The sequence below is a fragment of the Nestor notabilis genome, unplaced genomic scaffold (assembly GCF_000696875.1).
Source record: "Nestor notabilis isolate BGI_N333 unplaced genomic scaffold, ASM69687v1 scaffold3268, whole genome shotgun sequence".
Classification (NCBI taxonomy): Eukaryota; Metazoa; Chordata; class Aves; order Psittaciformes; family Psittacidae; genus Nestor; species Nestor notabilis.
In genome coordinates, this window is record NW_009941449.1 from 36,760 (window position 1) to 51,777 (window position 15,018).

At 34.3% G+C, this 15,018-nt stretch overlaps 1 protein-coding gene across 1 annotated transcript in view; it reads right to left on the reverse strand.

Moving 5' to 3' along the window:
* The window catches only part of LOC104410651 (centlein-like), a gene marked incomplete at both ends in the record, with an annotated part of 78,335 nt that overhangs the window by 15,457 nt on the left and 47,860 nt on the right, over nucleotides 1-15,018 (reverse strand). The window contains one exon of the mRNA XM_010020887.1: nucleotides 10,594-10,785. Coding sequence (XP_010019189.1) covers nucleotides 10,594-10,785 — 192 coding nt within the window. The remainder of the gene's footprint in view (nucleotides 1-10,593; nucleotides 10,786-15,018) is intronic.

Genomic DNA, 15,018 nt, shown 5'->3' on the forward strand with positions numbered 1-15,018 from the left:
AGGAATTCTAAGAACCCAGATATAACGTAAAGAGATCCACTTAAAAATTGCTTATGGACTCCATAATTGCTTATGAACTCCCATTTAGGAAAAGCTAGGTATCATTTTCTGTTAAATTTAATATATCTTTCAGTATTTGATAAATATTCTTCTGTATTTCCTAGCCTAGAAGACTTTGTTTACTCAAATATCAGGATAATTTTTCAACATTAATTTTTAAGATATGAAAAGAGATCTTCCAAAGACCGAAAGCTGGACAAAATTTTTCACTCTGCTTTTTGTTTAAGATTCACATTATTTAACTTTACATTACTGCACTTTTATGTTCCAGGTATCCTTGGTTAAGAACCACAACAACAACAAAAAAAAAATCACCAAACCCAAACTTTTTAGTGTAAAGATTTAGCTATTGTGAGAATCTCAATTCCTTCTGTATAAAATATGACTCTATGAACAACCCAGAGTTCCAAGAGTTATGCATAAAGAGAGAAGTGCAATTTAATCAGATCCTTGGAAAGAAATGTGACCTTTTCTTGGCTTTTCACTTCCTAACTTTACCTCTGAACTTTAATTTATCATCTATGAACTAAAGGAAATATTAGAACTAATAAGGCAAAAATGGCAAATAACTTGTGTTGTAATGGAACAATGATTTAAAACAGCTAAAATCGGACAAAAAGCACAATATTGTGTTTCAAGACTGCAGAAAACATTCAACATCCAAGATGTCTATGAAGAATGTAGTCCAGCTCATAGTAAAGATCAGAAATCTGCAATCCAGAAAAACAAATACAAGTTACATGCTAAGAGACAGCATCAGGTTCTTCTACAGCTTCTGCCTCAGAATTAACACTCTAAATCTTTGATCTTATAAACTGAAATAGTAAGTCACCTCAACAAAGAGTTCCATGAAGGTTCACTTCCTAAAGGCTATTCTGAATCCTATGTCTAAAATTAAAATCCCCACAAGACAACAGTTTCAGTACACATCACGCTGACCCTTCTTCACAGTCTATTCACCTACATGTTGAGTGCAGTAAATGAAAGCTTTCTCTCACATTTAATTGTCTCAGATTAGATTCTACCTGCATCACAAAGTTGAGGTTAACAGAATAATGGTTTCTTTTTTCATTTACCAAAGTTAGTTTATATCATATACTTTAGTAAAGATGTCACAACAGATACATATTTTGTTCATAATGAAACTCAATTTAACATGGAACACTTTATTCCAAATAAACAGCCTTATGTTCAAAACAAAAAAGTCAATCAAGAAAGTATTCATTTCTACCAAGCAGAACTCTCACTCCTTTTACATTTAGATGTTTTCTCAAAGTAAGACACACCTGATGTTTTCTTGATGCACTGATCAAGATGAAGCAAAGCACCATCTTTGCCACAACGCTGTTCAACTGGGGGAATCCCTCACACTGTACTTAGGGAATGGAATCCAATGTCACCTTTTTAATGCTGCTGTTGTCAGTGATCACAAACACAACCAAATGCTATGGAGAAAATACAGCGATGGTCCACCATACTTCTATTCTGCATGACTTTCCTGAACCAGCAAAAGAGAGCAGGTGGCAAGGGAATGGGTATCTAAGAGCTCCAGAACTAATAACAGAGCCTTATGTGTACTCCTACTTCCCCTCAACTTCCCCAGCACAAAGCTGTGCTAATACTAACTGCATAGTACCGAAACACCAGCTAGGAGGAGACAGAAAAAACCTGCAGACATTAGAAATAGAGATAAGACCAAGTGATTGCTTTTCAAAGTATTGTATACTTCTATACTTGTGGAAGCAATACTTCACAAAGCAATACTTTACAAAGGTGGCATAAAAGTTTTTATCAAGTATAATGGTTTGGTTTGGTTTGCTTTTTTTTTAAGAACTTCTACAGCATCTTCTCCAGCATTTTCACTTTTAAAAAGCTTGTTACATAGCTACTGGAAGGTTTTACTTGGCTAACTACACCAAAATGTAGACCGTATTAAGATATATTAAAATACATATTGACATACTGGAAGTTAGTAGGCAAGTTTAAAAAGCAGATTTATCTGAGTTATAGATTCAGTACTAGAAAGCAAAAAAACCCATAAATGTGCATCTGATGGTGAAACTGCTCCAAAAAAAAGCAACTTTGTTATCTGCTGAACTATTACACTATTATCACAAGTAAAAATCAAACCTGTGCACTAATGGTGTAAACTAGGGACTGTGCTTGTTATGCATTATCATCTCTGTACATTACAACCTCAATCATACTCAAACAAATTCACTAAAGTGTGGTTTTCAATCTGCTAACTATGCATTCCATAATAGCCTGTAATTATTAAAAACTGACAAGAAAGCTACGCCACCTGTGTTTATGTGAAGCCAGGTAATGAAAAAAACAACAACGCTGTCATCACCTCTCAATTCCTGATTGCATTATCAAAACTGTAGCGGAGTTTGGCATCTGGGTGTGACCTTGTTAACTGCTAGGGTAATTAAATTTATTCTATTGGGAAAAGGGATGATAAATTATTAGCAAGAAGATTTTGTTCACATTTTATTAAATTGGCCTGTCAAAGGGTCGGCCAAATTATCAAGGGCCTCATTTATTGGAGGCCAGCCATATTGCCACATCTGTTACAATTATTTATAATTTCAGCAGTTGAAAACCAACTGAGTTAGGCATCCGCCATGTAAAGTAATTTACAAATTATCTGATGAGGGAGTGTTTTAGCTTCTCCCTCATTTCTAGCCAGAAGAAAGCCGCGCTGTAATTACAGAACACGATTAGGTTCTTTGGGGAACTTATCTTGCACTCATAGCCATAGTAAGATGCAGCAAGAACATATGGAGGAGCTTGTGCTTCTACTCCCTGAAGCTCGTGACCCGCCTGCCGCTGAGCCCTTGAGTTGAATTTGAATGAGAGTGCCATGGCTAATGTTCTACACATGCACCATTTATGCCACAAAACAAATCGGATCACTGTTAATTATGAAGCAGCTATAATCAGGCCTTCACATCTGTGTAATGTGAAGCGCAGTAGGCTGTATTCCAATAATGTATGACTACCTTTGGGTCGCAAATTGCGAGCCATATTGCCTCAGTAGTAGTTACTGAATTCAAAGTAAGTCCTTTGATAAAAGCCCATCACAAAGATATTTTTATCCATTTTTTTTTAAACACAAGCCTTTCTTTATCAGCTATTGACCAGAACAGTTAAAGCATATGGCACAAGTTCATTAATGAACAGTAGCACACAGCACTCTAATTTAATGAAACCACTTGAGCCATAAAAATCAGATTTAGTTAATTCCCCCTTTCCTCCCCTTTTTTTTTTTTTCTTTTCTGCATCTAGCCTATACCCTGGACTCCGACATAATGTCATGGGTGATCTTGCTGTAAAATATAATTATTTTCTCGTATATTTATAAACAGATTTTATATTTTAAGAGTCTATGCATTTTATAACATGGAATGGGGGGTGGTAGAGATGAATGGAAAAAAATTGAAAGAAATGTCCAAGTAGTTTCCTCTGAATAACCCAAAATTTGACCTGATAACAATTAACAGTCCATATATCACTTCTATTTTAAAAATTACTGTCTGGCAGCTGTCTTCTAACAAAAAAATATTCTTTATTTAGTGAAAAATCTTTCTGTGAGAAAGCAGCTAAACAAGCAGCACCCAGATGGCAAACCAGCTACAGTTTAATTAATCCACTAAAAGCCATTCAGTTTTCAGTAAGGGTAATGTAATTTTGAATAATTGTAGGAAAAAAAATCACTAAACGTTCTTAAGTTTTATTATAGCGGCATGAATAGTGCCACTATAGAGTAGTTAACGTTGAGTTGCTCTTTCCATTATAAATGCCACATTTTCAGTATCTTGGTCCTTTTCAATTATTGTACATTGAAAATAGATAAATGGAATGTCAAACTAAACCAAATGCAAATGAAACTGTTCTTCAAAACTGGATCCATTTTTTTCCTTCTGCCCTTTTAATACCCTAGAACAGGATGTAGATCAGTTTTCAAGAGTTACGCAGTACCTTTCTACAGTACATTGCATTTCTTTCCTTTTTCTGAAAATTAATTTCAAAAGCTGCACAAAACCACTATTCCTTGTTTTATAGACAACACATGCCTGCATACCGGCCCCTAGAACATTGCAGGTGGAGTCCCAGATCGTCATAGTGAAACACCTCCAACTGTAACCTGTATTTTATTGTGATCAAGAGGTAGCACACTGTGACCACAACATCAACAATGCCTTCACAGACTCTATTAGTTATGACTCCACACAGCTTTTCTGAGGACAAGGGTATGGCAAATAATAATACTACTTTAACAAAGACCTGTGTTTTCTCCTTTCCGCCTTGTTTAGAAGATACGTATATAAGACATTTTCAGCACAGTTTCATGCAACATTGATATCTAAAAAGAAGAAAAAAGTTTGGAAACTAAAAAATTACTGCTGCCTCTTTGACTGAGAATCAGAGACATGCTTATACTAGTTTTTAAAAAAGTTTTTAGCTGTAAGCTACTGTATTAAATTTGCCATTAAAAATATAACTAAGATTAAAATATCATCTATATTGAAGATCACATGTCTTAAAGTTTAAATTATATTATATTCATCTATGTGTTAGGAACACCAGAAAATACTGGTACTTTTCTATTGCAAACATATTTAAATATGGAGAAAATTTATCTTTACAAGCCACAGTTTATACCTGTATATATTATAGTTTGCAGCCTAAGGCACTACAACCATTTGAAAAATGTTATTGATATTTTCCATTATTAAAGATTAGTTATTTATTCAGTAAGTCGTGTTACCTAAATTGGCCAATTTCAGTTCCATTGTACTTCAAAGTCCAAGCTTTCAAGCAAATAGTGATCAAGTGTTTTGCCTTCCCAAACAATGTGCTGCAGTATTACATGGTTCTGTATGTTCAGTATGATGTCATGTCATCTTACCCTACACAAAAACCTTTTTACTACAGAATTTGATAGTTGCTTAAAAAATTGTTCTTTGAGATCTTTGTGATCAATTTAAATGTTTTTTTTAATAACTTGAGTACTTCTAAAATCTGGAAGATATTTCTGGCAAGCTTTGACCCACAGGGGGTGCAAGACCAAGAACTTTCAAAGCAAATAAATTAAATGGATAAATTTTCTAACAGTAAAGAATAAATAGGTGTAATACAAAAACCATTTTGTTAGGAATTAGTTTCAGTAAGTGAAATTATCCCAATCGATAAAACAAAATTTACATTACCATAATCTTAACAGGATATCTGCCTCTTGTTATGCAATATCATTAACAAGAAATAGAAAATTAAGCCTCAAAAGTGGGCTTTAAATATTCACTCAGCAGTACTAAATATTACTGCACAAAATCTAGAACTGCTAAAATAAATAAGTTACGCTCTCCAATTAATTTTTTACCATTTATTTGTCAATCAAAATCAGGATTTTGAAGACTACACTATGTAAGCCTAATAAACTGAAATCACTGAAATACTGATGTTAGAAAACCAGTAAGTCACACTCTGATAAGACTTGAAGGACTTTTGCATGGCAACAATGGTTCAGTTTTCCTTGAAACATTTTATTTATGTATTACTCATATAAATATTTCTAAACTCAATTTTTTACCTTAGGTAAAATTCAGCTCTTTTTTTTTCTAATAAGCTTGGGTTACATCTGTGTGCAATTTCTATTTTGGTAGTTTTACTGGTATTTTCTCATCTAATTACTTTTAAAAACTTCATAATGAGATATTAAGATACTATTATAAAAATACAAGTGAACTCTATATTAGGCAGAATGCACACACCTGGCAGATGCTACAGTAACAAATAAAAAGATTTAAATGTCTGTTAATTAATGTTCTTTGATCAAGTATCATCTCTTAATACTGTCTTTGATGTTTGCACATGTACGAAAAGTAGGAGTCAAGACAGAAATGACTGCTTCGGTTCAGTAAACATATTTAAATATTTACTATTCACATGGGTAATAGTTATGGTATAATAACCGCAGGACTAAATGTATGGTATACATCTCAGAGCTAAAAATGAACACCAATAATGAAACAGAACCAAAACAACAATTACATGAGATGAAAGTAATCAAACTCCAAAAGCTTATGTTTTGAAAACTATTTAAAATGGTTTTGTTCTGTTCTTTTTTACTGTGTAGCAAAAGCATAGATCTTACTAAAAAGACTTCCAAGTTCTAAGATGCCTAATCTTTCTGATCAGAGAAAAAGCATGTGAGAGCTGCTGAATGCACACATACTAAGCTGTAAATAGAAATTTACTGTAAAGCAGATTCAAATTCTTCATCACATACATTACCAGAATACTCAAAATAAAATTAACCAGAAGTTTGCCCTCACCAACACAACTGCCATGCTGACTAAAATAATATTAGAGAGGCATATTTTACCCTTAATGTCAGAAAACTGAAATATATTGCTAATAAGGCAAATAATATAAAACTCGTTCTTTGCCTGACTACAATGTAATTTCAACATCAAGAAAAGTATAAATCCAGGAAGAAGCATGCGCTAACGTATGCAACACTGATGTATAATCTTCCAGGCTAGTTGAAACTCTAAGAAGATATATCAGTGCTGTCAACAGACTGCTAGTATGTCCCACAGGATGAACTTTCAGCAAGGCACAAATCTGAACATGCTCAAGAAATCAGTACTTCACAGCAGAAATACAACTGCATTTAAACTAATTTTTTTTTTTTTAAGGAAGGATTGTTTTAACAAATGGAAAACTAGTAGATGCCTACATTGCTTTGTTGCCCTGTTACTTAAGCCTCTATTCCAAATCCATTCTGTCCTTTTGATGCTGCAATCAAAAGGCAGCAGAGTGAATTAGGAAGTTAGGAGGTTCTCTTGATCAAATTTAACTTCATAACTTCACAAGTGACCAGGATTCTTGTTATCTAATAGGTCACAGAAGTAATAATAGGTAATTCCCCTATACACAGCAGAAACCCAAGCTGTGTAACCACACAATAATCATTACCTTTTTAACATGTATGTAAGATGGTAAAGCTGGCAATGGGAAATTTGGCTGTCATCAATATGCAGCCAACAATGAGCAAACTTATGATACATTCCCAAAAGGTATACCCTGGCCTTTCAACCAAAGCAAGACTGCATGTTAACAGACTTTGGGATATTTGCTATCACAGAATAGAGGGTTAGGCAAAAGAAAATATTAAGCATGTTAAGCACAAAGTACATACTGCTTAACATCTTGGTTCTCCTACGAACCTAGTAACTATGGATGCTACCTATACACATTTCCTTCTCTGTGAGGTTGCTTCAGCAACACTAATCACTTGTCCCATCACAGCCTGATTTAAGATTAATTTACTGAAAAATGAAGGTTCATACACTGCATTTAGTTTGCTAAATTACATTCATTATGGTAAGTTGTCTGCTTTTGCTTCCTACCATATTTTCTCCACTAGCATTGGTAAATATCTGACTGAGCTCATGACAGATCACATAAATGTTCAACTAATAAATTTCTGCAGAAGGTCAGACTGAACCCACAGTCACTAACAAAACAGAAAAATCTCTCTGAGTAGCCATGACAAGTGCACACCTTCAAACATACTGGGAACAGGAAGAGTATCAGAGTCTAAAATGCTGAGATCAGACAAAAAATGGAAAAAAAGCAGAAAGCCAACAGAAGGCCATAGGAAGATAATTATTTGTACCCACGTTCACCATTAAGTAATTTTGGACTGCCTCACATTTGGATCCTAATTTGCATTGAGTATACTGTTTAATGTACTTCAAGTTCAGACACCACAAGAAGGAGACACAGACTAAATCAACAAAAGAAATCACAGAATAATAGAATGGTTTGGGTTGTAAAGGCCTTAAGATCATCTAGTTCCAACCCCCCGTGCCCCAAGCAGGGACACCTTGCACTAGACCATGTCATCAAAGGCTCTGTCTGACCTGGCCTTGAACACTGCCAGGACTGGAGCAGTTGCCACTTCTTTGGCCAACCCACTCCAGTGCCTCACCACCCTCACAGTAAAGAACTTCTTCCTTATATCTAGCCTGAACTTCCCCTGTTTCAGTTTCAACCCATTTTCCCTTGTCCTATCGCTACAGTCCCTGATGAAGAGTCCCTCCCCAGCATCCTGGTAGGTCACCTTCAGATACTGGAAGGCTGCTCTGAGGTCTCCACGCAGCCTTCTCTTCTCCAGGCTGAACAGCCCAAACTTTCTCAGCCTGTCTTCATATGGGAGGTGCTCCAGCCCTCTTATCATCCTCGTGGCCCTCCTCTGGACTTGCTCCAACAGCTCCATGTCCTTCCTGTGCTGAGAACACCAGAACTGTACACAGTACTCCAAATGTGGTCTCATGAGAGCAGAACAGAAAATAGAGAGAGAATAGAGCATAGACAGAGAATAGTAACAAGATAATAGTAACAATTCATCCACACTGGATACCATTCATTCAAAACATCCAAAGGAAATCAGGTATAAAGCTGAGTCTCCAATTGTCGACTGTCACTAGCTTCTATAATAGTCTTACTTTTAACCTCAGAGATTTCCTAAAGCTTTTTTGTGGATGCCCCATCTCTGGCACTGTTCAAGACCAGGCTGGATGGGGCTTTGTGCAACCTGGTCTTGGAACTAGATGAGCTTTAAGGTCCCTTCCAACCCAAACCATTTGATGATTCTATGAAGTTCTTCTATGTAATAAACAAAACTGATCCAAGTGAAACTTGGGTTTGAAATGGATTTCAGCAAAGCTCCACACTGGGAGCTCTCAAAGAAACCCAACTGCTGTATTTTAAGGGGTGAAAAAAAAAAAAGAAAATTGCTTTCATTATGAGAAATAAGTAACAGCCATAAAAACTTAGTTTTACTTACTTTGAGTAATCCGTGGTACCCCATGTTCAAAAATATGCAAAGGTAGGAGGCTAGTATAGTGACAAAATTTTCCAATACTACTAAGCTATTCAGAATAAAGAAAAAAGCCAGTGCCAAATATTTACACTAGGTCCATATGGCATATGGTGTGGCTGTAAAACTGTCACACAATATCAAAGTTAGACGATATAGGTGTTGTACATGGACAAAAGCATTTTAACATTCACAAAGAAAAGAAAGGCCTTCTTAACCTCAGGAAAGATAATCCAGAGATTTAATAAAAGCTTTCATGATTAAAAAAAAAAAAAAATCTCACAAAATAAACTACAAAAAACTTCAGGACAATACAAGATTATGAAAGCAGAGTAATATATTCAGAAACACAGTCTGAGCGTTCAAAAACCATATTCTAATGCTGTGTTTAGAGCAGAAATCGCTTCAGACTAATTATATATTTACATTGTTTCAAGAAATCTACCAAAATCTTCTACAAGAAAAAACCCAAATTATTTGTAAGATTCAGAAAAAGGTCAAGAATGTATCAAGAGGTAAACACTCCACAAGAAAGACTTAAAGAATGTACTTTATCATTTGTGAAACAAAATTATCAAATCATTATGTAAGAGAAACTATAAATCATACAAATATGGCTTAAAAATCTTAGGATAAACACTTAAGTAATGCTCTGGATAAAGTCAGAACATTAACTTTGAGACAACCATCATGAACATATTCAGCAGATACTGCATTGTGATTTTTCTGTTTTACAGCAGATTACTACTTATACAAACTTTGAGAAATAAAACACTATGGGGGTTTTAATATTCAAGCTCCTTTGGGCTCGTGAATATAATCCTTGATTACAGATCTACCTTACCTACCCACACTAAGTAAACTTTTGCACATAATGAGCAATATCAACTATTTTCCTCTCTCTGCTTAATCCAGGGAAAGGAAAATTGAAATGCAGAAGTATATCTCATTGACAAATCTATGAAAGAAACTAAGCAACAGAGTTTACAATGATCTACCACTGTGGGTAGATCATTTCGAAGCCTTTCAATTTCATAAACCGGCCTTTGAAAAATGTTAAGGGTGTACATATAAGATCTGGCACATATGTAAAGTTGGATGCCTATTAGTGAGAGTGACAGATTTTATTACAACCGTTCCAAATGGTCCATTAAAGCTTAGAAACTTTTAGACAATATTCCTCTCCACTGTAATACTTTCTTCAGACCTATGATCTAAAGTTAGTTGTATGGTCAGTAATGATGAAACAAATCAGGACCAATACATTTCATTTTCACAGAGGAAATGCAGAAATCCACTATTTTTTTAAGAACTTGTTTCCAGGAACAAAATCACTTTGGTTTTATTTTTAGTTTTGGTGTCTTTAGTAGAGAATGTAAAAGCCTTGTTGAATACTGACATGATTAGTCAGTTTTCTTCCCAGGACAGATTTAATAGTGATGTACCTCCTAGTAGCAACAGCAGAACAACAGCAACAGTAGAGTTGCAAAATTTTTCTTAAAAAGAAAAAAAAAAAGAAAAAACCCAACCAAACAAAAGCAAACTAACTGCAATACCCTTTAAAACTGGTAAATTTAAAAAGAAGCTAAATTTAAAACAAGAAAAAACAACTGTTATTATTCTAGAAGTAGACTTACGTGTTCTTCAGATTTTGGAGAATCCTGATGTATTGCATTTAACGCATCATGAGCATGCAGAAGTTGCTCTTGTAACTGACAAATCTTTTGATCTTTTCCAAGCAACTGATCCTGAAGAGAGGCACAGTGCTGCTGCAGTTGAACTTCACTTGCTTTAACAGTTTCAAAACATGAAGTCAATTCATTATAAAGCTATGAGAGGGGAGAAGAGATTAAAAGGATTAAAAATAACTACAATACAAATAGCCATATAAATACAGGAGATGAAGAAGTATTATTTCAGTAACTCAGCCATAAATATCACCCTCTCTTTTCTTCTGACAATTCTTTTACGCTTCTTGTCCTCCTGCCTCCTGCCACTATCCATAGATTTGAAAACACTGAAACTTTAAGTTTAAACGAAGTTTTTCCAGAAAAATAAAACTTACATTAGAATGTTACAGTTTCAGTTGCTTCTTTATGCCATTTTTTAATAGAAACAGTCACCTAGCAATCAGGATTTATTTTACTTCTTCAACGGTTTATAGAAAGTAGAAAAGAAAAAAAAAAAATCCCTTACTGAGAATAGGCAAAAAAATTGAAACAATGAAATTAAAGAAACAAGAATAGGAAATACCCACTTTGTCCTTTATAGAGTAGTTTGACCCTATAAAACTAACCTTTTTAATATAGCTTGGAAAGTAATACAGTGAATCCACTAATGCCTACTACATTTCCTATAGTTGTTTAAATAATTATTCTGTGGGAATTTTTTTCATATTAGCTATAAAACCCAGTGGTTATATTAGAAGTTCTTATCCCTGGCTGTTGCTCAATTGTTCTTGCTGAAACCAGAATATTGCATACATTCTAGAATCACTCTAGGAGAGATTCTGTACACGTGAAGATTTTCTAGAACCATATCTAAGTAACAAGTAGCAGTACAAGCCATCTAACTGACAAACAGAACTTTGCAAGAATAAGACAACTTAACCACCTGTTTCCTCCATTTTTACCCTTTTTTTTCAACATAAACATCTGAAAGCTGTTTAAAACAAAATCAGCTTTTTATTAAAAAAAACAAAAACAAACAAAACCAAAAAACAACTCGGTTTGAAAAATAAACCTGTAGTATAAGAAACAATAGTACAGATTCTGAAGGAAACATATGACTCTACAGCTTTACTACCTAAGCATATTTTCTTCTCTCTCTTCATTTCAGACCTTCATTCCTTTGATGGTCCTTTTTTCTCAAAATAACCAGTGTTCCCTCAGACTATTTATTCTACCATAAAATAATGTGCAGAAGGCATGAATGCACTTCTGCAGCTGAGAGATTTTTTTGGAAAATCCATTTCTGCCATTCAACCCGAAAGAAACCTATTAAATATGAAAATCAGAATTTCCAAATCTATCAATGATGTTTATAAGTACAAGGAACTGAAACAAGTCATTTTACTTTTTCTCTTGTCAGCTTTACTTACATGATACACTTCTTTCTCCTTTTCACTTGCTTACATCACTTAGAAGTTAAACTCTGAAAAACTATCACTACTTTTAAATTTGGAAACTGTTTACCTCACACTTTGTGAGAAATTTACTCCCATAGGTTCCCAAAATCCACTTAGGACAACATAAATTACTTTCTGTCTATTTTCAAAGCAGATCAGAGATCATGTCTTTCAGGCAAAATTAATTCAAAGTCCAGATAGCTTGGTATTTTGAATTACTCTGACTCTTAAAAATTAAACTTTGCATCGAAATTTCTGTGCCTACCGAATCTTTCTTAATTATATTTAAGAAAGCCTACATCATGTCTAGAAATGCAAGTTCCAGATCAGCCAATTTCTTATGGAAATCACTAAGTATCTCACAGGAAAACAAACAGTTCATTTATCAAAACCATGCATTTTTAGATAATGTCCTTCCAAATGAATGGAACATCAAGACACAGTTACTTCCAGCTATAACTATATAAGCTCATTAGCTAGATCATACTGGTATGACAATTTGCTGGTTTTATGACTAGCAGCACTTAAGTGGTTGTAATTATAGTATCTGAAAGGTAACATCCTAGTAAGATGAATGGAGAACATCAAAAATAAGATGCTTTTTTCTAGCTGGCAGCTACATCCCCTACTGTAGCTAATGGGTATTTTTGGTAGTCAGCATTTGTCAGGACAAGACAAATAGCATGTCTTTTTACTTGCATAAACTTTTCCAACCTTTCCTGCTTTGAAAAAAGCAATAACAAAGCACATATATTTCAAATATAAACCAAGCTAAAAGCTATGCGCAAAAAATCCACACTCACACTAGTCATCTTCTTACACTCAAGTTTTGTTTGTTTGTTTTTTAAAAACAACATCAATGTACTAATTTACAGGCCTTATTTTTATATTTTTTTATAGTATGTAATATCAGGAAATTTAAAATGAAAATCACCTGTATGAAAAGAAACAGCTTTATCTATTGTGTACAGATGCACAGAATAGCTTCCAAATTTCATTTTGGCTCCCTATCTTTTCTTTTATGGCCATGCATGTGGGTTAAATTCATGCTTAATGTTAGTATTGGATTATTTTGGGGGTTTCTGCTTATTTCTGACCCTGTTTTAGAAGATGCACCACATTTAATCACACTGCAGTACACATTCCAGAACATACAGAATTACACATGATGAAACAGGTCACCATTAATAAAGACACAGAAAGTCAGATGCAGGGATGCAAGACGTAAAATAGAGATCAGAGGGCTAGAGAGGGAACACTGAGTAGAAAAAAACAAAGACAAAAATATTGTGAATTATTTATCTCAGAACTAGCAAGCTTCACAGAAGAGTGAAATCACAACTGTACATTAGTGAACGGTTACACCTTACGTGAATGTCAGTAAGACATAAGATTTACCCAGGAAATCGTCTAATTCCCAAGAAGAGATATTAAAAAAAAAAAAAAATGTTCACCAGATGGGAAAAAAAATAATAACAAAGATATTTAAAATCATTCTTAATACATTTTACAGAATTTATAGTCAAAAAAAAAAAGGGCAGTGGCTAGAGACACAAGACTGCTTTGCAAAAAGTGGTGCACTGACTATATTTTGAGAATCATTTTCTAATGCCTTAGAGCTGTCCTTTCTCTGACAGGCAACACAGAATGTTATAGGCAAAGGTACTTAAAAACAAATTAAAAAAGATTAAAAGTATCTGAAATCAGTACACTGTAATAAATTCAGTCTATATGACACAAGAGCATTACTTAACAGTCAGGAAGGAAGAGTAACTTAGCTGAACTACAAAATATAAAGTATCCCATATTTTTCTGCTAACCTAATGATTTCCTATATTGATATAACTGATTTTACCAGAAAACTCTTTCTGCTAGATCTTTGAAGAGTTACTTAAAACAAAAGACTTCTTTAGATCAATAGGTGTCCTTAATGTCCCCAAGTAACCTAATTATGACAGACCAAAGCTAGAACTTGAGGAGAACCAAAAGATGTGACTGAAATGCCTGCTCACATATGATAGAAAATATTTAACAGCCTGATTATGGAGGGTCAGGTGAAGTACTGACATACACTAAATATATGTATGGCAAAATTAAGGTAGGCCAGACCAAGGAAAACTGAGGAATTCCAACAAAACCTAGTAAAAATAAATAATTAAACCACGCTATCTAAAGTATTGTACGTTAGCCAGAATACTAGTGCATCTGGAAAAAACCTGCAAAGTGAAACAGTTGACACAAATGACCAGCACTAACTTTATAGAAGCGTGCAGGATTTATTTCAAACTAGGTTTAGACAGCTCCTGTGTACTGAATGCCAGCTAACAGTTGCGACACATTTTCCAGTTCCTAAACCATTTCTAGTTCCATAATCCTAAAGTCATTTAGTTAAAGCTTCCATAGACTTTTCCATGACATTAACTAAAGAACAGAAATTGGGGACATCCAAGACATTTCCTTTAATAGTATGCTCTTGTGAGGAACTAACAGTAAGATGGATCCAGCTATTAAAATGGAACAGTAGCCAGTTACATACATTGGGTGCAAAACAAACATTAAATGTTTTACCTAAATGTTAACACCCTAAAAAAGCATATTACAGAGTTGTGAATAAATGAGCCGACTATATCATAATACTGGACATACATCAATGGCACAAATGTAAAAAAGTTAGTCTAAATTAAGACACAATAAACCTGTAAGGTAATCTATTAGAGCACCATTGCAGAAATCTGTTACAAAATCATGCTGTTTATTAGAAATTGAAAAGCACAAAGGCAGAAATTAGCTAAAGAATCTCTAGGTTGAAACTGAAGAGGCACTCCAGACAGACTGTATATAGCACATTCATGGCATTTAATTTTAAAACAGAAAAGTAGAGGAAAGGTGATTTTTTAAGATGAGATACCACGAGGCTTACCTATGATACAAGAGA